The 26585-nt window shown below is 39.3% G+C and overlaps 1 protein-coding gene across 5 annotated transcripts in view; it reads left to right on the top strand.

Annotated features, from left to right (window-relative positions):
- The window catches only part of LOC127438034 (receptor-type tyrosine-protein phosphatase S-like), a 276854-nt gene that overhangs the window by 108891 nt on the left and 141378 nt on the right, over positions 1-26585 (top strand). For all 5 annotated transcript variants that reach the window (XM_051693295.1, XM_051693296.1, XM_051693297.1 and 2 more), the window contains exon 3: positions 13368-13545. In XM_051693295.1, coding sequence (XP_051549255.1) covers positions 13452-13545 — 94 coding nt within the window. In that variant the 5' untranslated portion in view covers positions 13368-13451. The remainder of the gene's footprint in view (positions 1-13367; positions 13546-26585) is intronic.

Below are 26585 nucleotides of genomic sequence, written 5' to 3' on the forward strand. Positions count from 1 at the left end.
AGTTTTGGATTTATCTCTCCGAAGATGCAAAGGTCAAACATGCCACCTGTTTTTCTCGGAGTGATGTACCAGTGTGAAGCACCACTTGCTGTGTTCTGATGCGATGCACACACACATCTAAAAACTCTATAAACAAGACTATTATTAATTATGTAACACTTGTTTGGAGAGAATACAGAAGAAAGATGTTTTTTTGGCAAAGTCGACCGCCTTGTTTTCTTCGTCTCTTTCTCTGCCTAGAGGAATAGTTCTCCCTAAAATTACATTTCTGTGAAAATTTTGTATGGGCTGCTTTTTGGAGCCTAATAGACATAGACACTATGAACTGTTGTTTTAAATAAAAGAGCTTTGTGAAAATTGTTGTTCCTTGGAAAAAAAAATTTGGGCAACATGAAGGTGAGTAAATAATGGGAGAATATTTTTGAGTGAACTGTTCCTTTAAGTGGAGACAGCGAGACTGCAGTCTCTATCTTTCATCAACATTTCATCTTGGCTCCACGGCATATCTGCAGCTCAGGGAAAAGCTGTAGATCATCGTGCTGCCATTGTAAACAAACACAAAGGAATGAGGGCTTCAGTCACAGAAGATGTTGGAGATGCTGCTATCTCTCTCACTCTCTCTCTCTCTCTCTCTCTCTCTCTCTCTCTCTCTTTCTCTCTGTGGTAGCAGACATGAGGACAATAGCAGTTGTGTGCTTTGTGATGAGAGGCAATCAGCTGATAATGCAGTGATTGTGATGCATCTGTTTGCAGCACTAGAGGAAAGGGAGAGTAACTGGCAACCATTATTTACATATTGGTCCTGCAGATACATGCAAATTAATGTGATTGCTCAACATTGGCAGTGTAAGGCTTTCGTGTGCATATCATGAAACCTGTCAAGAACATGTCTAAGGTAATATTTCACTCCAAAAACAAAAGAAAGAAATAATAACTTTTTGTTTGCTTAAAGAAAATGAAGCCTTTTTTTAGGACAATTAATTTTTTTTTGCATTGTGACATTATTTTCATAATATTTAAGCATGTTTTCTTCCCAAATAATAATTTCTGTTATGGCGGGACAAGAAGAAAATCTCTTTAAATTCAGAAGTTTCAGATCAGAATGAGCTTTATTGCCAAGTATGCTTACACATACAAGGAATTTGTCTTGGTGACAGGAGCTTCCAGTGTACAACAATACAACAGCAAGACCGAGATAAAAATAAAAAAATTTAATAAAACTAAAAAGTGAATAGAAAATATAAGTATTTATAGAAATACACAATAAGACTATATATACACAAATACAAATCTGTTATATGCTGATGCATGGCAGAAGAGGTGGGGTATGTTGGATAAATATAAATAGACTAAGCTGTGTATTGCACATATTATTATTATTATTGCTCAGTGGGGCAGTTTAACTGTTCATTAGATGGATAGCCTGAGGGAAAAAACTGTTTCTGTGCCTGACAGTTCGGGTGCTCAGAGCTCTGAAGCGCCATCCAGAAGGCAACAGTTCAAAAAGGTAGTGGGCAGGGTGAGTGGGGTCCAGAGTGATTTTTCTAGCCCTTTTCCTCAATCTGGAAGTGTACAGTTCTTGAAGAGGGAGCAGGGGGCAGCAAGTAATCCTCTCAGCAGTCCAAACTGTCCTTTGTAGTCTTCTGATGTCTGATTTCATAGCTGAACCAACCCGGACAGTTATTCAAGTGCAGAGGACAGACTCAATGACTGCTGAGTAGAACTGTATCAGCAGCGCCTGTGGCAGGAAGGAAGTACAATGTGGTTCTCCCACTTCAGGTCCTGCGAGATGGTAGTGCCCAGGAACCTGAATGATTCCACTGCTGCCACAGTGCTGTTCAGAATGGTGAGCGGGATCAATGTTGGGGTGTTCCTCCTAAAGTCCACAATCATCTCCACTGTTTTGAGCATGTTCAGCTCCAGGTTGTTTTGACTGCACCAGTGAGCCAGCCGTTCATCTTGGATGAGGCCGATGACAGTAGTGTTGTCTGCAAACTTCAGGAGCTTGACAGAGGGGTCCTTGGTGGTGCAGTCAATGGTGTAGAGGGAAAAGAGTAGTGGGGAGATCACACATCCCTGGGGGGCACCAATGCTGATTGTACATGTGCTGGAAGAGAATTTCCCGTCTCACAAGCTGCTGCCTGTCTGTCAGAAAGCTGGTAATCCACTGACAGATAGACATGGGAACAGAGAGTTGGTGTAATTTATTCCAGAGAATAGCTGGAATAATGGTGTTGAAAGCCGAACTGAAGTCCACAAAAAGGATCCTTGCATATGCCCCTGGTCTTTCCAGATGTTGCAGGATATGATTCAATCCCATGTTGACTGCATCATCCACAGACCTGTTTGCTCGATAAGCAAATTGAAGGGGATCTAGAAAGGGTCCAGTGATGTCCTTCAGATGGGCCAACACCAGTCTCTCAAATGACTTCATGACCACAAACGTCAGAGCGATGGGTCTGTAGTCATTAAGTCCTGTGATTTTGGGTTTCTTTGGTACAGGAATGATGGGGGAGCGTTTGAAGCAGCAGGAAACTTCACACTGGTCCAGTGATCTGTTGAAGATCTGTGTGAAGATGGGGAAGGTCAGAGCAGGTGTGGGGTGTGAGACCGGGCCTTTCAAATCTAAAGTAAAACACATTCAAGTCGTCATCCAGTTGTTGGTTCGCTACAGTGTTGGGGGATGGTGTCTTGAAGTTAGTAAAGTCTTTCAGGCCTCTCCGTACTGATGCAGGGTCATTAGCTGAAAACTAGTTTTTTCAGCTTCTTTGAGTATCTTCTTTTAGCCACTCTGATTTCCTTATTCAGTGTGTTCCTGGCCTGATTGTACAAGATTTTATCCCCACTTCTGTAAGCATCCTCTTTGGCCTGATGAAGCTGTCTGAGTTTTGCTGTAAACCATAGTTTGTCATTGTTGTATGTTAAACAAGTCCTAGTAGGAATGCTCATATCCTCACAGAAACTAATATATGATGTCACAGTATCTGAGCTCTTCCAGATTGGTGGCTGCAGCCTCAAAAACACTCCAATCAGTGCAGTCAAAGCAGGCGTGTAGGTCCAGCTCTGCTTCACTGGTCCATCCCTTTACAGTCTTTACTACAGGTTTAGCTGATTTTAGTTTCTGCCTGTAGGTTGGAAGAAGATGAACCAGACAGTGATCAGAGGGTCCCAAAGCTGCTCTAGGAACAGAGCGATATGCATCCTTTATTGTTGTGTAGCAATGATCCAATGTATTTCTGTCTCTGGTGGGGCATGTGATGTGCTGTCTGTATTTTGGCAGTTCACGGGTGAGGTTGGCTTTATTAAAATCTCCCAGAATAATAATAAGTGAGTCCGGGTATTGTTGTTCCATGTCTGTGATCTGATCAGCCAGCTGTTGCAGCGCTGCGTTCACACACGCATGTGGTGGGATATAAACACTCACCAGAATAAACTAGGAAAACTCCCACGGCAAGTAGAAAGGCTTACAGTTGATAAAGAGTGCTTCCAAATTAGGACAGCACATCTTCTTTAACGTTGTTACATCTGTACACCAACTTTCATTGATGTAAAAGCATGTTCCACCGCCTCTCATTTTCCCCGTTAACTCCGCAATGCGATCCGCTCTGAACAGCAGAAAGCCCGGCAGATGTAATGCGCTGTCCGGAATGGCTTCACTCAGCCAGGTTTCTGTGAAGCACAAGGCAGCAGAGGTTGAAAAGTCCTTGTTTGTATGGGTGAGGAGATGTAGTTTGTCCGTTTTGTTAGGAAGAGAGCAGAGATTCGCTAGATGAATACTCTGCAGCACTGTTCGAAAACCGCGCTGTCGGAGCTTGACCAGTGCGCCAGCTCGTGTCCCTCGCCTGCGTCTCATAGCGACTAAAATGTCCAGCAAAACGTCTGAACAGTCCAAAACTGGGAAAAGATTGTCTGGTATGTGCTGCCGAATGTTCAGCAGTTGGAAAAAAAAATTACTAAACGCAGGACAAACCAGCAAAAACAAAAAATCCCAATTTTAAATAAAAAACATTTTTTTTAGTAATTTTTACAGTTATTTAAACTTTAATACAGTAAACATATTACAGAAACATTTCGGTGATTGTGACATTATTTTCATAACAGTTAAGCACATTTTCTCCCCAAATAATTTTTTCTGTTATGCCAAAAAAAAAAAAAAACATAAATACTATTAACTCTTTAAAGGCCAATTTTAAATAAAAAGCATTGTATTGTTATAACTTTTACTGTTATTTAAAATGGAATATAATAAAAATATTACGGTAATGAGAACTATTAAATTAATAATGTTAACTGTATTTGTTGTACTTCAATTAATGCAGATTGTAATGATAAATTGTTGTATTAAAATAATTATTATTGCTGTAATACAGTAAAAACTTACTTTAGTAAAGATATGAGAATCACCACTGTGAATAATGGGAATTACAAAAAACGTAAAAGTTAGATATCCAGATATGAGAATTTGTGTGCTTAATTGTTATGAAAATAATCACACAAATGTCACACAAATAATGATATTTCAATGGTATTAATTGTATTTATGATTATATTATTGTAAATCATACTTTGTTATTTAGGCAATATTCTGATTACATTTTATTTATTGTTTCATTTGATTTTGGCAGAAATATGTCCCAGACATTTTTTGGTAAGATTTATCCTTTAAATGTCTAATAAAATTTAAATTTGTAAATATCAAAAGGCAGGAAGTGCCATCAGATTAATACTTTTTCAGAGTTAAACATTATATTCAACAACACTAAAATGTAGGTCGGGGCTTGATTTTGATAACATGAAAAGTGGGCGTTTGGGAAAAGGGCCCTTTCTGGCCCTCCTTAAATTGTGCAAGGAATCAACGTGTTCAAAGAATTTTTCACAGTAACAATAATAAAGTCAACTTGTTTGTCAGAACTGAAGAGGATGTGGATGAATTGTAAAAGTGCCAAAAATCATCTAGTTTACAATCCTCTAGAAGGCGGCCAGTGAAAGGCCATCCCTCGCAGTATGATATTCAAAATGGCAGCTTGAACGCCACATAGAGATGTACATGAACTCGAGCCACCTGGAGTACACAGTCAAATCTGGCACTGACATGAAAGCCAGATGTGTGTGTGTGTGTGTGTGTGTGTTCGCTGTCTCACTTTACTGCTGTGGACAGACACAAGTGTGTTTGACCGCAGAAGAGTGAATGTCCTTGATAATTGGACAGAATCATGAGCCATTTAGAATGGCCTGTTTTAGTATGGCGTCTGCGGTGTCAACATTTCTCAGGCCCTTCATTGGATATTACATTTGGTTGTAAAATAGAAATGGGTACGGCATTGTTCCTTAAATCTGGTTTAAACCATAATTATTTTATACCATATATAATATATTTATATTTATACCAGACAGTCCATTTTACTGCCTGCTCAGGACGAAAAATATGAAATTAATCTTGGACAAGAGCCTGTATTCATTTTTAGTTGTCAGCCCAATGGGCTTTTTGTGGTGGAATAACTTTTTGGGGCATAACCTGTGTTGTGATTAACTAGTAATTGGCTAATTAGCAGAAATACTAGTTCACCCTTGTGAATTTTGAGTAAACATTGCATAAAACAAGTGTTTATTTATTTTTTTTAATATATATTTAGGAAATGTATACATTGTACCAATGTATTATGCTTCTATTATTATTATATGAGAAGAAAGTACGAAGTGATACGCGAGGCGTAGCAAAGCTATGTAGAAAATTGGTTTCTTGGGAAACTAACAATCCAGTTAATACATTTTATAAAAACAATTTATACCACAATTAACCAATCAGAATCAAGTATTCTAGAGAGCCATGTTATTGATATAAATAGCATTAATTTATCGCCCATCGTCCAAAAAACAATATTAGTCATCCACTACTTTCCGCAGTGGTTACGGATCTAACGTTGAAGCAGAATTACCGTCATCGAACTTGTGAATAAAGACAGGACCATTCATACTGCAAGCTGTTGCGCCATGTCTTTGTGAGAAGAGAATGCGGAGTGCTACGAAAGACATGAAACTAGCAAATCTGTGTTTAAAAAATCATTGTACCAATGCAAAAACATAGTATTGCATAGTTTAGCGAGTATTGACACTGACTACCACCCCTGGAGTCACAAGTTCGAATCTAGGGTGTGCTAAGTGACTCCAACCAGGTCTCCTAAGCAACCAAATTGGCCCAGTTGCTAGGGAGGGTAGAATCACATGGGGTAACCTCCTCGTGGTCGTGATTTAGTGGTTCTTGCTCTCAATGGGGCGCGTGGTAAGTTGTGCGTGGATTGCGGAGTTTAGCATGAGCCTCCACACACGGTGTCATGCACAGCGAGCCACGTGATAAGATGCGCGGACTGACCATATCAGAAGTGGAGGCAACTGAGATTTGTCCTCCGCCACCCGGATTGAGGTGAATAACTGCGCCACCACAAGGACCTACTAAAGTAGTGGGAATTGGGTATTCCAACATTGGGGAAAAAAAACGTATAAGTATTGTTGAGAGCCATGTATTTTATATGAATCTCGCCGTTGTCCACCCTGCCATCTCGATATCGATAATGGCATCGACCATTGAAAAACCAATATCAGTCGACCGCTACTTCATATAATGGTTACGAATCTAACATCTAAGCGGAATGAACATTAAGCAACCTTTTTTTCAAATGAATGCTATTAGCATGCCCTTTATTTAATTCACTGTCTACGACATTTCTGTTTTTTAAGCCAAAGGTTACATGGTGGTAGTAGTAGTAGTAGTAGTAGTGCCGTGTCTTTGTGAGCGCACCTGATCTCAACGTTATCAGCGATTTGATTTCTATATGCACCCTTTATTAAACACTCACAATTTAAATACTAACATACAGTATAGGGGCATCACTACAGCATGTTAATTGTGTTTATTTAGAGTCCCACAGATACCCTACACCAATCTCTAGCCCTAAGGCCACATCCACACTAATACATTTTCGTTCTGAGCTTTTCCACATTCACAAGTGGATAAATGTGAAAACGCTGTCATCCTTTTGTAGTGTGGATGGGGAAGATGGCGATATCTGAAAACGATGAGGTATTTGTTGTCATTTGATGCAATCATGTGATCCATTCAACCCAAATCAATCAAGATGGAGACCCACATTGTAGCGGCGTTATTGTACCTGTTATTCACTTTGAGACCGTTGTTAAAGATAACTGTTACTTTGTACAACCTTCACAAAATGATCAACGGTTTTAATATAGTCACCATAATATCACCATGGTATTTTGTAGTAAAATCATAGTAACCACAAAAGTAAACATGGTCACTGTATTAACACCATATTACTGTAGTAACACCATGGTTAATTGCACTAAAACTATGGTTTCCAACAAAAACATGGTTACTACTATATAATTATATTAAAACTAAATTTATACTCATTTTTATTCATTATTGTAAGTAGTATTAAGTAAAATATTAAGAGAATGGGAAAATGAGTTGGACAAAAGTGGAATCGAACCTGGGTCGCCTGCCTGAATATGTAACGTTTGCACCGCCGTTACGCCCCATGCCACTGCAGTGACGCTTACAATGCAGTTTGTCATAAATTTCTGTTTCCTCTAGACTATTGGTACAGATAGCCACACTGTGAGGCAGGTGCTATTTACACCTGGGTGCAAATAGTCACTCCGGAGTTGTAATTGGACGTTCGCCATGGTTTTTCCCTTCCATTTCCCTCGCAATGGGTCACTGGGGATTCAGATTTGGCTTCTGGTTTCCTCCTCTGATTACCCAGCCTTAATAATCACATGCACATTGTCTTGCTCTCAGTTATTATGAAGCTACATCTGTTTCTTCTCAAAACGTCTGTACAGTAGTTAATTTCTTTGTTGGCGCAGCATGCGTCTAGATTGTTCTCGCTTTGATTTCTGGATCAAGGACTTGAACTTGAGCGGGAAATCATGCAAATGATTTGGACAAAATTGGGATTTCGGATGGATGAAATACTAGCTTTATTTGAACTGCTGACTGTTATTTTACCCAGAAAATGTCTTTATCCGTAGTGAAGGTGCACCAGACAGCACTACGAGAAATGTTGCCTTATTTATGGTATTCGACGAAGGTGGGTGATTCTCACGGGAATTGTCAAGAAAATGTCCTGGTCTTATTTTACTCCAAAATCAAAAGAAATAAGAAAGCATGTTTTTTAGAAAGACAATGAAGCGTGTTTTTTACACCGTGACATTATTTTAATGACAGTTACACTTATTCTACTCCCGAAATGTCATTATCATTACCGCAACTTAAAATTTATATATATATATATATATAAAATGTATATGTACAATATATATATATATACATATATACATACATACTTATACTGTATATATATATAATGTATATATATATATTGATTTATTTAAAAAAAAAAATATCAACAAAATATATCACAGGCATTTTTCTGATTTCCTCCAGTGTCCTCCAAAAAGCTCAATTCAGTAGGTAATTTATGCAGTAATTTTTTTACAAAGGTTGTGCGCAAAAAACACAAAAAACAGTCACAAATTTACCAAGCCTCCTCTGTGAAAACTAGTCCTGTCCAAACAGGTTTTTTGACATTCTGTACAGAAACCCCATGGTGCTATCTCTCTCTCTCTGTCTGTCTTTCTCTCAGTAGCTCTCTCCCTGGAGTATAAACAGCAATGCGGATTTAGTAATCATCACTCACATTAATGCTAACACAATAAATGCAGCATGCACCCGCCATTGCAGTCACTCTACAGACAAGTGCTGTACATAATGAGTAATAACGACTCTTATTTTTGTTTGTTTTAGAATGAATATTGTGACTTTGATGCTAGTGGATGCTAGTGGGGCAAGTAGCTTTTGTCATACCCCTAGTTGATAGCATTTCAAACACTTCTACACGGGGTTGAATATGCCCTTGTTTTTCTGTCTGTTTCTCGCTCTCTTTCTGTCTCCCCTCTTTAGTGCCAAATCCAACATATTAGCATTAATAATGCATGTAAACGTGCAGGATGAGGAACTCAGCCAGTCATAGAGAGCAGACCTGATTACATCTGACTGCTGGAACGCTCCATAAAAAGAAAGTACACGGCAGATTAGCATGCAAGAACAGGGCTGGGGGTGGAAAGAGGCAAGACAGAAATGAAACAGAACTTTTCTTAATCAGTATTTTTGTCTAGGTTCTGGTGAACTTATCTAAAAATCTAAATATAAAACAAGATTAATTTACTTGAGAAGCAAAACTTTTGTATGATAATACGATCTGTTTTCAGATAATATATCTTAAATTAAGTTTTTCACACCATATTGGTCACACAATTTTTTTTAAGCATAAACCTCAGAATTTTGTTACATTTACTGTTAAAATAAGAAAACAACTATTTAAACACCGTTTGCACTTGATGAATGTAACACATTCCAAGTATGGCAGCAACTGCGTGCCAAAAGCATCTTGCGAAAGTTTAAATCTCATTGGTCATAAGTGTTTTTGCCAAGCTCACAAAAATGGACCTATGCTATACATTGGATTTCTTTGCTCAGAGTCACTACATCTAGCATCGTTCCCGGCTCATAGCCTGGAACATTCGCCTCACACATAGCTCAATTATTCATACGCATAGTCCTTGTGCATATTGCATGCTGGTGCGGTTGAAAATACTGCCTTTTTCTCAGCCTTTGAGGGCTGGCCAGGTGAACACAAGGGACTAAGCATGAATTAAGATAAAGAGGACAAGCCGAGAAAGGAAAAATGTGCTTTAGCATTCGGTTTGGAGGTGTAGCGCTAATTTAGATGTATTTGTTTTTTCCACCACCTGGTTATTTGCGTTAGGTGATTAATCTGTCAGGAGTATGAGTCATCAGACAGCACATGGGTGGGCATCCGTCGAATCTGAAATGCCATACTCTCAACTCTCTCGCAACGAGATGCTAACAGCTGGCAGCTACTGTATGTGCGTTTAACTCACTCTTATACAGTTTTAATGCTCGTTTGGATCATCTATGTGTCTACAAACCTTCATAGAGCTACATGCATACCCTACTTACACAGGATTTCCCACTCTCTGAGTGCTGAGGCACTAAATGATAACGAACGTCGCAGAAGTGTGTCGTTTGAGGCTTCATTTATAGCAGCTCTGAAAACATGTTGTTGCAACCAAGTGAGGTGTATTGCTGATGGTATTAATTTGCTTCTTCATAGGGAGAATGTTCACACTTGGTGTGAATTGATGCATTATTTGGTTTTAGCGACTTGAGTCGCAGACGAAATTTCGCACTTGACGATGTGAATGTGTGACAGTTTTGTCAACCTCTGAAGAATGCAAGGCCCAAAAGTTGATGTCTTTTTGGTTGGCGGGTTTTTTGCAGAACAAACGTAAATCGTCATACAAGTTTGCAAAAAAAGCGTGTGCATTGTTATAGTGCAAATTTTTGCACTTGGTGTAGGGATGCACTTTTTGGTTTTGAGTCACAGATGAAATTCCACACTCAAGTTATTTACATTGTGACCAGCTGTTGTTGACCTCTGACAAATGCAACACTTTCAATGATGAGAGGTAGATGATGGTGAATTTGGGCGAATTTTTGCACTGGGGGTGCATTGGGGGCTGCATTGTTTAGTGTCAGCGACACGAGTTGCACAAAAACGTTTTTTAATTGCACAAAAATGTGGATTTTATTGGTCGGTGATTTTTTTTTAAATTTTTTTATTTTTTTTGCAGAACGAACACAAATTGATTTACGAGACGCAAAAACGGTTGCATTGTCTTTGGGTGAATTTTGAGATATGAGAGGTCAGCGTGACGTTTCGATCTGCTATTGGTCACGCGTCCTCTCATCACATGGATTCACAGGTCAGATTGTGCCAAACTTGAACTCTAGGACACAGCAGAGTATGAACTGCATGAGCTTGCATTTCCAGTCTCCCGTAGTCAGATGCGCTTAAATAGGAGTGGATGGAACGTGAGTTTCTGCCTAAAGTACAAAAATAAATCTACCTACAAGAATCGTCATTGGGTCAATTTCGCACTTAAGGGTTGTAGTGAATGCATTCCCATTTTGTAGATACTGCTTTCCAATAAAATGTTGCATAAGTGTAAATCATATTGGATGATTTGTTTTTTTTGTGTGTGTTTTTTGCCAAGCGAAAAAAAAAAAACTGTTTTGTTTGTTTCTCTCTTGTCATGGTGTAAAATTCCCACACGTTTTGAATACGCCTCCGTTCACAGAAGCAGCATTCAAACACCCACACTTTGTGAATGGAAGCTGCTTTTGGAGTCTTGCTTTGCCAAGGTAGAGGAGCTCCATAAATCAAAGCAGGCATATTTCTCCTCTCTTCTGGTCATGCTGTGCCCACTCTGGGCTGACTGGTTGTGGAACCTCTTGACTGACATTTTCGATTGTTTATACGGGGTGGAAGTGTCGCCATGCAGGTTGACTGGAAACCCCCAGCTGACAAGCCAGCTGCCACCAACTCATCACTCCCACATTATGACTTCCAGGCTTTCTGGAAACATAACACACACTGCTTTAGAGTTGCATAAATAGTAGAGGTGCAGACTGACACGTTTGTGTGTACATGTTGTGCTTGAGTGTGTAGGAGCGCCATTGTATTGAGGAGAGATCTCGAAGGGGTTATTCATGAGATTACACAAAAGACAGATTATTAAAGTTCGAAGTGTCTCAAACTTCAAACTTAAAAAAAGAACCCAAAAGAGTTATCAAAGTAGTCCTTGTGACCTGGGCGTCATATTGCAAGTCTTCTGAAGCCATACAAAAACCTGAAATTTAAGTTCAACGCCACTGGTCTTCCAAACCTGCTAGACTCACTAAAAAAAGCTCCTGCAGACCAACACAGACTCCAGCTTGTCTGAACTCTCTCATTTGAGTCACACAGGCCTGAAGGTTCGTCAAAAGAAGACGCTGTCACCCTTAAAAGAGTTTTAATACCGCATGTCAACATCTCTTTCATACTCAACCCGACTCCGTGCTCCGAAATCAACTACACGTGTTTGCACGTCTCTTGCCATCTTGCCATCTGATGTTGATGCCATCTTTAATTAAATGGTGTACAAGAGTGTTCTCTGGGTTTCCAACCTGCGTGTGTCGAAAACATAGCAACCCACAGTCAACTCCGGAGGCAGAACGGTGACGAGTGGATTAATCGCAATTTGGCTAAAACAAAGAGACGCCGCGTGAAATATTGATGAGCGTCTGCGTAATTACAAGATGGGCTGATATGTAAATAAGGATGAGATTGAGTGAGTGATAATGCCTGACTAATTATGAGTTGTGTAAAAGAGTTAATTGGGAGCCTGAGAGTGTACAAACAGACTGAACTCGGGGGATATTTGCTAAAATTGCGTCAGAATGGTTCGAGAAGTTTTATGGTAAAATGTGTTAATATGCAGGGTTTCTATGGTCATGCAAAATATCAGGGAATGTTAAAATTGCGTTTTAAGGCCTGGAATTGTCATGGAAATTTCGGTAACACTTTGCAGTAAGGTTTTATTTGATAACAATAGTTAGTTCATAATACATTTATGAATATTTACTACTATTCAAGTTTTGTTCATGTTAGCTCACTAACTAACGTTAACCTGTTCTTCTTTTAATGTTGAAATATATTAGTTTATGTTAAGTGTGCTTTAATATAATGTATTTAATATAATAAATATTTGCAATAAGGTTCTATACGTTAAGTTAATGCATAATGCGTTTATTAATATACCATTATTCAATTTAAGTTCATGTTAGGCTCATTAACTTATGTTAACATATTCAACTTTTAATGTTAAAATGTATTAGTATATTTTTAGTATAATATTACATTATTAAATACATTTATTTATTAAATGATATATGTAATATAATACATGAATAAATTCCGTACAATTTTTGCACTTTGTTAGTTTGTTAACTATTGCATATAACCTCATCGTAAAATTTGAGTAACGTTTCCATAATGAACATACATTTTTTAATTATGCTCTAAAATATTTCATAGGCTACATTTTGGGTAAATGATGCTTGCATAAAACTCGCTTTCAAGCCTGATGTCTGATTTGTGAAAGAATTCTTCTTTTGAGTCGGTTCGTTCAATGAACTGGTTGAACCGGTTCACAAATTATTATGAATGACAGTTTGAATTGGAAAGTTTTTTTAAAAAACCGTCTTCATCCAGTAATCACAGATGACTGGAAAATTAATTAAAATGCATTGTTCAAAAAGTGCGAAAACCCTGAATATACTTGATGGTTAACTGGTGAAACAGTGTAAACATACGGTTTGTTTAACTTTGTCAGTTTAACATCATTACTCATTGTCATTTCTTCTTCTTTATCTTCTTTAGAGTGCCAAACGTCCAGCGTGCCGACCTCTTGTCTCCAGCCTGTGGGGCCGTGGCTCTCCAGCCAGGTCAAAGGTCATCTGCAAAATGATGCCAGCCGGCCACCTGCCCTACCTGCCCACCTTGCTCTCCCTGGGCGCCCTGCTGCTCTCTCCGCTGCTTACCGGATCACTGGCCTTAAGTAAGCTCAGACTAATAATAAACACTTAAGTTTAAAGGTGAAGTTTGTCATTTCTGCGCCTGTTGTGGCATCAAACCGAATTGCATTTGTTTTGTTTGAGAAGACAACATTGACTCAACCAATGGCGTGAGTTTGGGGATGGACTACCCGTTTGATGTTTGAATAAAAAAGAAAAAAAAAGAGTCATTATTTTTTGCTCTTACACTGAAATTTAACACTTAATGTCAACCAAACCTAAACCTTTTTGTTTCATCATTTTATGCTAAAAACTGTAAGGAACAGTCTGTTTGCGAATCTCCCCATGCATACAGAAACGTACAGTGCGAGATTGCTGATAATTACATTATTATATCACTCTTTTTTCTCCTTTCCCATACTCTATATCTCTTCATCACAAGGACCGGAGGCCACGCTGTCTTTTAATTTTCGAGGCTTGAAGTCCGGATTTGTTCTGCACCATTTCTCCCCTAAAATGGATTTAGAGACGCATTAGGAAAACAAAACAAAATATCGAGTGAAGTAAAGAGAGGAGAGTGTTGTACAAGGCACGAAAGCCTCCCATGCTGCTTACAGGCCTAAAATATGTGCAGTTCAAGCACTGGGTTGAGACAGAGGGAGATGAAGCAAGATCATGCCAATGTTATAAGCGACACATGTCTTTGTGTGCCTGTTCTTCTGTTTGTTGGTTTTAAAGGGCAGCCCAGAAGAGAAAAGCTAATGAATGTCTATTTCTGTGGTCGCCTTCAGTTAGTATGCATCTCACACACTTGTTATCCATTTTGTTGTCATATTATTAAAGAGATCTCATTTGTGATATTTCTTTATTGCACGCTGTCTATTCGTTTCTTAGCATAGAATATAACGTTACTCGCTATCAGTCTGTTCATCTCTTTTTCTTTTTTTAAAGCAAAAGTCGGCTGTCGTGCTTTCGAGTTGTTCTTCCTGGCTGTCTTGTTGTCTTTATGTGCAAGCTGGTGTGATGGTGGATGTTTACTAGTCAGTGCACATCATCTCCCCCGGTTCCAGTGCTGTAATCACTCCTCCCTCCCCCTTCAAACCCCTGTCCACCAAATCCTGCAACCCCCTCCGCATGCCGTCGTCTGATTGGCTGTGATGTCGTTCACTGTATTCTCACAGTCTCCGATCTCTAATTACCATCTCGTCAGGTTGTCATACAGAGCAGCCAGCTAGGGGAGGATGATACTGTTGTTCTTGTGTCGTTTTGGATGTTTGTTTGTGTTTGTTTGCCATATAACTGCGATTTTTGCTTCTCTTTGAGGCGAACTTGAGTCAACATGAAACAACCTTCGCAACCCATTTAATCTTCCATAACGTGAGATATTTCTGTGTGGAACAGGATATTCCTTGGGGAAAACATGTAGGGCAGGACTTGATTTAATCCATGGGGAATCGATTGGCTTGTGAACAGTTTAAAATCAGATCAGAACAGAAAAAGTTATCAGAACTTAAAGTTATCATAAAGCAACACTCTTAACCCATTTTACTTCCATAATTTGACATATTCCAATGGTGTTTGTTTTTATTTTTGCTATTAATGCCATAACCGTCATCACATTTACGTTAAATGGCGTTAAATTGATGTTAACTATTGGCAAGATTTTAAAAGCTGTATTACTTACAACGTTAGCCTAAGGCCGCATCCATACTTATACGTTTTGCTTTGAAAACGCATTCATTTCGCTACGTTTTGGCCTTCTGTCGACATTGAGATGGCGGTTTTGTCCAGCGGAGCTTTTCGAAAACACTCTCCCAAATGGATACATTTGAAAACGCCGTCTTTTGCATTGTAGTTTGGACAGAGAAACAGATATTTGAAAACGATTACGTATTTGTTGTCATGTGACGCAGTCATGTGATCCATTCAACCCAAAACAATCAAGATGGCGGCCCATGTTGTAGCGGCTTTGTTGTGCCTGCTGTCCACTTTGATAGCATTGTTAAAGATAAATGTTACTTTGTACAGCCTTCATATTGCATTCCAATATTCCTCACATTGAAATGACGTAGGGCCATGCTGCTTACGCTTTTTTTCTTCTTCTTCGCATGCACAGTATGGAGATTTAAGCGTTTTGGTACGTTTCAGTGTGGACGAGCAACTTTTGGAAAATGTTTGAAAATGGCAGTGTGGATCGAAAACGAAAACACTGTTTTCAAATGTGTCTGGATTAATGTGGACATAGTCTAAAACAATAGCTAAATAAATAAAACAAAATAACTAAATCGTTTTTTGGCTATTGGTTAACATTTGTTTCATCGTCCATGCAGCGGTCAAAGTGATGTCAGCGGAAAAGGAGAGTCGTTTTGAAGGCGGAGCAAGTTTGATAAAAGATTACATATAAATATGCATAAATATAATAGATATTATAAATACTTCAGATAATTAAAATACATTATATTGTGGCAGACGAGTAAAGCATTGATAAGACATTTCAAAAAGTGACTTTAGAAGTCAATATATTATTTATTTCCATTAATTATATTATTGAACATGAACCTATCGTTGGCCTACAGTCAATTCATCAATCTGTCCAGGATAGATTTATTATAAGGGCTTTTCTAAAGACGCGTCAATGTACACATGCGTCAGACGGACACTTTTGGAGCATTTCACTTTGGTTGCGTCATGTCATAAACGGCGTTTTAGGTCGCTGTGTCAAGTTAAACCATGTTTGAAGCTTAGAAAAACACATCTCGATCCCTTTATTCAGAAATGCGCTCCGTCCAGCTATAGAACGCGTCCTCATCTTGTGCTTTCGCTAGTGTCGAGCAAGCCTGAGTGTGTTTTGTTGTCTGTACAGCTGGAGTTTCACTTACTGCCCCCTGGAGAAAACAGGTGGTACTTCAAGATTGAATTGCCTAGATGGTAGGAATATATTCCTTATTATGGTCCGGGGACATGATTAATTGCGTAATTGTTTTTTTTTAAGGTTATTTTTTTATATAATTAATCACATTGAATTAACACTTTAGATCAAGAGCCCTATTAAGAAGACAAAAACACTGCTTGCTATTCTTTTAGGCGAACCTCAAGTCAATATGAATCAACCTTCACGATCCATTTTACTCCTGTAATATGACTAATCAGTATAGTCAACATGTTAACGTGTCAAATCTAGTGTTATTTACTGTTGTGCTGTAACCTTTGTCATTAAACTGCATTAAATTATTGTGTAAACTATTGGCAAGATTTTACGTTAATAGCCTAAAACAATGACAAGATCGTTTTTTGGCTATTGGTTAGCATTAGTTTTCCCGCCCATGCAACCTTGGTGATGTCAGCGGAAAAGGAAAGTCGTTTCGGAGGCGAGCAATTTTGATGAAAGATTACGGAGACAAATATGTTTTATTTGGAACAATATGCAACAACCGTTAAGAAGACAAATATGCTGGGGCCTGGGTAGCTCAGTGAGTATTGACGCTGACTACCATCCCTGGAGTCATAAGTTTGAATCCAGGGCATGCTGAGTGACTCCAGCCAGGTCTCCTAAGCAACCAAATTGGCTTGGTTGCTAGGGTGGGTAGAGTCACATTGGGGTAACCTCCTCGTGGTCGCTATAATGTGGTTCTCGCTATCGGTGGGACGTGTGGTGAGTTGAGCGTGGATGCCGTGGAGAATAGCATGAAGCCTCTCGTGCTATGTCTCCGCGGTAACACGCTCAACAAGCCACGTGATAATATGCGCGGATTGACGGTCTCAGACACGGAGGCAACTGAGATTCGTTCTCCACCACCCGGATTGAGGTGAGACACTATGCGACCACGAGGACTTAGAGCGCATTGGGAATTGGGAAATCCAAATTGGGGAGAAAAAAAAAAAAGACAAATATGCTGCTTGCTATTCTTTGAGGCGAACTTATAGTTAGCATGAAACGACCTTTGCAGTCCCTTTTAATTCTATGATGTGACGTTTTTCCGAGTGAAACAGGATATTTGGCAAGTAAGGGTATCCCAATGGTAACACTTCTTTTTCAAATCCGTTGTTTTTGCTATTGTTGCTGTAACATTTCAGTATTAAATAACGCAATAAATTACCACGTTAATTATCGAGAAGATTTAAAAAGCTGCATTACAACATTAAATCAATGATTTTAGACTATTGGTTGACATTAGTTTCCCCACCCATTTTTTCTGCGTCCTTGATGATGTCAGCGGAAAAGCAAAGTCTTTTTGAAGCGGAGCAATTTTGAAAGCTTATAAAGAAAAACATGTTTTTTTTTATTTATTTACTTGGAACAGCATGCAACAATCATTCACAATAACATCAGAAACCTGTATTAAGAAAGTTGATAGTTATTAAATGTTGACTTTAAACACGACCCGCTCCCTTTCTTTGCAAACCTCTCTTTGTTCACATTAAACACCTGTTTAATGGCAATGTACTGGCCACACACACACAGTGCAGGTGAATTTGTTGTCGCCCTATTACACAGCTGTGCTCTCTCTCTCTCTCTCTCTCTCTCTCTCTCTCTCTCTCTCTCTCGCTCACTCGCTCGCTCTCTCTCTCTCTCTCTGGCTTTTATGTAGACACACACACACACACGCACGCACACACAAAGCAAGTGGATGTCACCTCTGTGTGAGGTTGCCAATTGCATGATGTCATCCTTTAGGTCTCTTTTGCTCTTTTTCTTACACTCATAAATCAACATGTGGAGGAGACATTTTTAATCAAAAGAAAAAAAAAGCTGTGAATAAGTCTTGCCTGTGGTGATAAAGCTAGGGGGCTTGTTTGTGTGTGTGTGTGTGTGTGGTTGTGTGTGTGTGTGTGTGTGTGTGTGTGTGTGTGTGTGTGTGTGGTTTGCAAGAAGGTCCAGCGCTTCACATTTACAGGATTAGCTTTCGCCATGCACACTGACACACACACACACTGTCCTCACAATTGATCAATTTAGAAAAAGTGGTGTCCAATGAATACATACACAGCATTAGCTGTGGTTTAAACCAGGCTTAAGTCCGAATTTAAAGGGATAGTTCATCAAAAATGACAATTCTGTCATCATTTACTCACCCTCATGACGTTCCAAACATGTATGGCTTTATTTCATCCTTGAAAAACAAAAGCCAAAATGTTTATGCTGCTTTTTTCCTTACAGTGAAAGTGATTGGGGACCAAAGCAGCTCCAAAAATGACAAAGAGCCCTAAAATAGCTCAGTAGTAGCTATTCTGAATCTTCTGAAGTCATACAATAGCTTTTTTTCTTTTTTACTAATCTTGCATATTTATTTACTAAATGCTGCATATTTGAATATAAGCAAATTAGATTTGAGACCTACGGCAGAGGGCAACATTTTCTGACTTAAATTTCATTTTTAAATATCGTATAACTTCAGAAGATTTTTAAAATAGCGCACGAGTCAGATCAACTACACTGATACTTTTTGCAATCTGAAGTTGAGTTGAGAGGAAGGATCAGAGATTTACTTTGGCAAACGAGATGCGTTAGCGAGGTTAAAATGCAGCACTGCACAAACCAGGTAATGAGGAACATTCAAGCCCTTTTAGCTGATAACTTTAAAGAGACAAGGTCCTGGGTATTGAGGTTCCCTCAGGGCCTTCAAATCTCTCACTTGGAAGCTTCAAAGGAAAAATAAATTATTTAAATCGCTTTCGTCACTTTCCACCCGAGTCAATCATAGCTGAGAGGAGCTGGCAAGGGCACGAGCTTGGCGTGGACACTTAAGAAGATTGCTAAACAGCGCTACAGCGATCCATTGTGCAAAGCTTCCCGAAATATTACAAAGTAGCAAGCGTTATTCTATGTAACAACAACAAATAAGCTACACCAGATCCTTTCTTAATACAGCTATAGTCACAGGAAATCATGTAGCTTTCCCGCCAAGCACACATTCTAAATCGGAGAAAACAGGGGCCTCTACTATTGAGCAATAATATATTCTGAGCTAGCAAAAACACAATGTGAAGGGTTTTTTGTGTGTGTATGGTGGTAGTTGTGACCACAGCATAACAAACTGAAATGAGCAGATTCTGGTGTACAATTTCGAGGTGGGATATTTTCGGTCGGACAGCGCGACGCTGGGTGTCTGGTCGTTGGAGGCTTTTCGGGGTAAGACAGGAGGGTGAGAGGTTAAGATTGGGTGTTGTGTGGTTAGAAAAGGGCACACCCAAACCAAACAAACTGTTTTTAGATCTTGTGTGTTACAATGGAGGATTGTGGGAAAGTGGACTTTCGTTTAAGGCTTTGTTAGGAAGATAGAAGCAATCAGTGTTGGGGAAGCTACATTAAAACTCTAGCTTCCCAAGCTACACTCTACTTTTAACTTAAAGGAATATTCCGGGTTCAATACAAGCTAAGCTCAATCGACAGCATTTATGGCATAATGTTGATTAGCACAAAAAATTTCGATTCGTCCCTCCTTTTCTTTAAAAAAACCCACCAAATCTGGGTTACAATGAGGCACTTACAGTTGAAGTGAAACGTGAAAATACTCACTGTTTCAAGACATTAGCAGTATGTGTGTTAACATGATTTTGTGTGATAATCAATTACTTACCAATTTTACAACTTCATTGCCATGACAATGTAATGTCAACAAACCCTAAAATGACTGTAAAAATGACAATTTAAACAACTTAGCTCAAATAATACACAAGTTTTAACAGAAGAATTAATGTAAATGCTTTTATAAAATCATAAGCTTCAAACCTTCCAAAAATTGGCCCCATTCCCTTCCATTGTAAGTGTCTCACTGTAAACTCAATTTATATTTTTTTTCTTAAAGAAAAGGACGGATGAGTCGAAATTAATTTTCGTGGTAATCAACATTATGCCAAAAATGCTGCCAATTGAGCTTAACTTGTATTGAACCCGGAATATTCCTTTGAAGTAGTTAAACTACAGTTAAGCTACTCCTTTAAAAAGTAGTTAGCTACACTAAAGCTACTAACAAAAAGTAGCTAACTACATTGAAGCTATGTAAAGAAGAAAATATTTTTAGTTATTTAAAGGTGCAGTATGTAAGATTCAGAAACCCTTGTTATTAACGACACCTGTGGCCGTTAAGTGAACTGCAGCCAGCTATCCGTTGCTCGTGCTCGTGCACACACTCCATAGGGACGCGAGCATCAGCCAAAACAATGACGTAACATACAAAGAGGCTGAACGTGATTCACCGGCATCATGCTGACAGATGAGGTAGCATAATTAAAATGACACAGTTATGATTGTTTTACTACAAACTTTGAGACTAAACTAAAACTACTTATCAGCTAACATAGCATACTGATACACACATACAGCTACATACTACCCAACTATACCAGACAGTTCACTGTTGCACTGTTACGTTGCACTATTGTATGTTTTGTATGTCATATGTTGTACTACGATCAAGAAACCAGCGTATTTGCTTACATTTATCCTGTATACCTGACTTTTAGTTTAAAGAGAAGATTGTTGAAATTATTTGAAAGTTATGAAGCAAGGTAGCATGCACTTTGTCAGCGTTAACAGGAAGATCAAGTTAGCTAAAATGACACAGATCAATCCTTATGGCACTATATTTCACATGCTTTGCAGTTATGTAAGCTCACCTGTCCAATAAGAAGAATGCCAATTCAGGGTCGGTTTTGATCCCCAAAACCGAACGGAGGTCCCGCCAGGAATCAAATGCCCTGCCGATGTTCACTCTAGTTTTCGCTCGACCACGGTTACGTTTCCGCTTAGCCAGACGGGATTCAGTAGATAAATGTATTTTTGGCTTATTCAGAGTTTGTGTAGGAGTCGGTGTTGTGCTGGAAGCCGGACGTTTGCTGGATTCTATCTCTAAGATAACGTTACCTAGTGTTGCAGTTTGTTGTCGCTGTTAAATAGCAGAAGAGAAGCTACTGTCTGAGGCAAGGCTCTCGGGAGCGCGCATAAACGTCACATCCTTTGGATTTTCCCAGCAAAAGCAACCCGCTCCCTTTGCATGAAAATCAGTCTACAGGCTTTAATAGGCAACCTGGGAAGTCCGGGAAGGGCTCATTTTTTAAGTTGCGTTACAAGCCGTTCACACATTGGCAAAAAAAGCGAATATTACATGAAAATTGTTACATTGCACCTTTAACAATTGGATGATATTATTCTGCAAACAGAAATTCTGATTGAAATTAGAAAACACTCTATTTTATATAACTGAACTGAACTGAAACATAACGATAAACAACAGCAGTTAACAAAATATTTGGCTAAAAAAAGAAGCAAAGTCCCTTTAAGGCTGTGCGGGACTAAAGTGAATCAGTGAATCATTTGTGAACTAGTTAATTTACATGAACTGCACTAAAGAATCGACTCACTAGAATGATTAGACGAATACCCATTGCTAAATATAAGTGAATCGTTTATTTTACCCGGTTCGTTTAAAATAACTGTCCAAAAGAACTGATTTATATGATTTGGTTTTCCAAATCAGTTGCTGAGCTACTGTAACGGCACTGAAAAATCTCATTATCATTTTTGGAGCTTCACAGCTTCAGTCCTCAAAGAAAGTCAAACCAATTTTGAACAATATGATGGTGAGTTAATTGTGACTGTATTTTCATTTTTGTTGGGTGAAATGTTGTTGCATATATCTGGTTGTGCATCTTTTGTTGATCATTATTTACCAGAAGATGGCGCCCCAGAGGACGGCATCAACCCACCTGCTGTATAATTGACAAACACACACACACACACACACACACACACACACACACACACACACACACCTTCCTGAGCAGCTTAGATTAATCACGCAGCAGATTAGCAGGCTCGGATTTACTGAATGTCAAAAATGATTATTGCATGTAACCTTCCTGATCCGGCCTCCCAGGCTGAGCTCTACTAGGAAGGGGTTTGTTACGAATTATAGAGCTGATAGATTGAAAAGTGTCTAGGTAGTTGGGTTAAATCATGGATAGATTTGCCAGCAAAATCAGCAGGTATATACGTTTTTTTTGGGAAACGGACATGCAAGCGGCCTTTGGTGAATTATTATACGTTCCAAAGTGCTTATTCAACAATCTTCGCCTTCAAAAGACTGATTCCAAATGAGAAATGTCAATGCGATTTGTATTGTTCTAGTAGCGGTCAGTTATTTTAGTTTGTTTATTGTTTGTATTTGCATAATTGATATCACAACCATAACTGAAGGCGGTCATCCATTCGTTGAATTTAGCAACTGCCTATCGCTAAAGACCAAAGTTACACTTTGGTTTTCCTCGAGCCACTAAATCTGAAAGCTCCAGGAATTTGTCCACGTCTTTGCATGTTGTCTACGTATCACAAAACATTGTTGTGTTTATGTGTCGAAACACCTCTGTACATGCTAACGGTTAAGAGACTGAGAAAGACTGAGTTCTCGGCCAAGACATATCAACAAAGTTTAACGTAGCCTTAACTGCTTTAAGTGGATAGGCAACTTTAGGTTGATTTTCCAGAAAAGTGTAAAGTGACCAGCCCGACCTAGCAACATTAACTAAACCTATGGCGTGAGTTTGGGGCAGGACTATCTTTTTGTCCAACCAATGGCAGAAAAGGGGAGTGTTTTCGAAAACAATCATTATTTTCGAAATGTTGTTTTGTGACGCTGGTAGTGCAGAAAGTACTTCATCTTTTTCAAATGTAGTAGAACGCTTCTTCGGGCTTTATAATGACTTTGTTTATTTGTTTTTTTTTTATTCCAAATACCTTTTTATGAAATTAACCAATTTTGCAGATTTACCAGATGTTTGCCTTTTGATGTACAGCTTAACCAGTGTGATGTTACAGTGATGTGGTATCTTACCATATATATCTGCCTTTTAAAGCTTGCATTATAATCTTATCTTTGTGACATTTTCTCTTAAATACCAGTTTTCAAGGGGGCCTGGGTAGCTCAGTGGTAAAAGACGCTGGCTACCACTCCTGGAGTTCACTGGTTCGAATCCCAGGGCGTGCTGAGTGACTCCAGCCAGGTCTCCTAAGCAACCAAATTGGCCCGGTTGCTAGGGAGGGTAGAGTCACATGGGGTAACCTCCTCGTGGTCGCTATAATGTGGTTCGTTCTCGGTGGGGCACGTGGTGAGTTGAGCGCGGATGCCGCAAAGCCTCCACGTGCGCTATGTCTCCGTGGCAACGCGCTCAACAAGCCACATGATAAGATGCGCGGGTTGATGGTCTCAGATGCGGAGGCAACTGGGATTCATCCCCTGCCACCCGGATTGAGGCGAGTCACTACGCGACCACCAGGACTTAAAAGTGCACTGGGAATTGGGCATTCCAAATTGGGTGAAAAAGGGTGAAAAAATTACCATCCAATCTTTAACCCTCTTGAGCCCTCAGAGATTGCAGGTGGCCATTTTACAAGGCCTGCCAACAAGTACCAATCGCCTGCGGAGAATGCAAATCACATTAAATTGTTTCAATTTCCTGACTTCTCTTGGTGGCCGGCTTTTTCAAAATTGGCCATATTGTTAAACTTAATTACATAAACCTCTTGATGGACTTTGACTCATTCTGCACCTGTTAAAGATTTTCTTTGTGAATTCTGCAGACTGTTCCAGAAATAAACAGGCTCATTGGGGTCAATCTGGGGCTATTAGAACTGATGGTAATTGTAATGATATGATGGAAGAGTTGTGGAAAGATGACTGCAGCAGGCCAAATAAGTGAGACTTCCTATTGAATCAGATCTTGAGAAGAAATGTGAAGGCTTCAATATATACAGTATATAAATAAGCGAAGGCTTTCTGTTACTTTTAAATGGCATAGTCATACTTTACCATCCATAATGTTCGCTCTGAGGATCTATTTGGCTTTGGCCAGTGCACTTTGTCCAGGATGACCTTATTAAAATATCTGTACAGAGATTGCAATTAACCTTTATAGCCATCTGTTTAAAAATAATCCAATTTTTAGGCGATTAGTTGCATTAGCTGACCATATCCAAGTGATGCTCGTAGATGCTGAATGTTTTTGAGTAATGATATACATTTTGTCGTATAACTGGATGTGGGTAGATTTTAAGGCTAATTGTTTATTTTACGTCCTGTAACTGTTCACCATTTCCAAATTTTTCTCCATTTTAATGTCTTTTTCTCTTCAGTTGTTAATTTTAAAGGGCCCTGCGTGTGACAAATTCATTTGTAAAAATACAAATATATTGCATGTAGTCTCTCAAATAATGACCACATTTACATGCACTTCAGAAAATGGTTTATTCCAGGGTTTTTGGGGAAAGTGGCATTCTGAAACGTCATGTAAACGAGAGCATCTGTTTCCATAAGTCGTTTTAAGGATTAAGAGAAAGCTGTTTAACACACCTAGGTTTCTCCCAATGAACGCGGCTTATGTGGTCATTTAATCCTATAAATTGCAATATCGTTTTTTTCTCCTGGTAAAACATTCTCCATCCTTTTTATTATTCATCCACGTGCTTTTTTGGTGGGGCTGCTTATTCTTCTCCAGCCTCTGATTAAGCTATTGCAGCAGTCGATTAGTCAGTGCCCGGAGCAAGAGATGGGGAAAAAGAAATCAAGATGAGGAAGAGAATTGCACAGGTGAGGGAAGAGGAGCGTGTGTTTCCATAGCAATGGCCCAGTCTGAGCGAGCTCGAAGTGTGATTTGTTGACCGATAGACGTGTTTGGTTTTGTGTGGCCGAAGGGAGGGGGTGAAACAGAGAAGTCCAAGAGGAAGGATGATCCACGGTTGGTGGAGACGGACTGGCCCTCTGGGACCGGCGGATGTGGCCATGTGAGAACACAGTCGAGCGCAGTGACACAAATCTCCGTGTTCAAGTAGGCATGGCTAAACGTGAGACATAGTCCTATTCGTTTCGATTATCACCTCTGTAGACTTTCACTGACTAAGGCCAGCAGGCTTTTTCTAGTCCTGTTTTGGTTGTAGTTAAATCTGTCGCAAATGTTGCACTTTATGTGGTCAGTTCACATGTTGTAGGATAAAATGTTGAATTTGAGTGTTTTGGCATTTTAATTAAGTTAGATTATTACTGTTTTTAAATATGTTTTAATATTATTTTAAATCACTTTAAAGGTATACTACACAGTATTTCATGTAAATGTATTTGTTAGAAATGAACAAAATACAATTATTGAGCCAGTACTTACAAATTTGCGTCCTGGCCTTACCTTTAGTCACTACGGTAAACACTACAGTATACTCAGTTTTCCCGCTTGCCATTCCGTCTCGCTTGCAGCCTTTCAAAGTATACTTTTTTGAACACAAGCATGTATGGACACAGTTTACACGTGTGCACCACGGCTGCTTTGTGATACTCTTTAGTTCAGTCAGTGGCAGGCGCATGCGCCAACGGTGCACAAAGATGCGTACTTTCCGCCTGCTTGGAAAAACTAGTCCACGCATACTGTACCAATGACGACATTTGCATCACGCATTGTGCACAAGACATACCGGTATGTGGAAAACCAAAGTGAGTTTCAACCGTCAATAATGATTTATATTCAGAGCTTTCAAGTTCATTCATTCTTGAGTGTTTATGTTATAGCTGTATACAAAGAAAGAAGCTCCGGTGGCAGATATGCTACTTACTCGCTCAGACGGCTTATTTTTCAATATACGTGTTGTTGAACTTTCTTCTAACTTTCAGGCAACCATGAGTCATCCGCCTAGACAGGCAGTGCTGAAGCACAACTAATGTAAAAAAAACAAAAAAACATGTTCCTCCATGAGTAACTTGCATGTTTCAACCACAGTTGTCGATAGAGAGTCCGGACTTCCGTAGTGTATTCTGGTTGCCCCCTTGTATGTTTACTGAGGCCTCTGGTTGAGAATTACTAAACTAGACATTACCATCAAAACCTGTCCTTGTCAATATGAAAAGCCTGGCCTGTGTGTAGATATTCGTTTAGAGCATAAAGGTTAGATGTTTGGCCAAAGCTACTTCAAACACGATGTTTGCTCTGATTTCTCAAATTATGGCCACTTAGAACATTATCTCGTATGGGGATCCTCTTGCCCTGTAATTGGCTCTTCCGGATGCAAGTCGTGTATGACACCAAAATGTTCCTTTTCACCCCTTAT

Source organism: Myxocyprinus asiaticus, chromosome 49, assembly GCF_019703515.2.
Source record: "Myxocyprinus asiaticus isolate MX2 ecotype Aquarium Trade chromosome 49, UBuf_Myxa_2, whole genome shotgun sequence".
NCBI lineage: Eukaryota > Metazoa > Chordata > Actinopteri > Cypriniformes > Catostomidae > Myxocyprinus > Myxocyprinus asiaticus.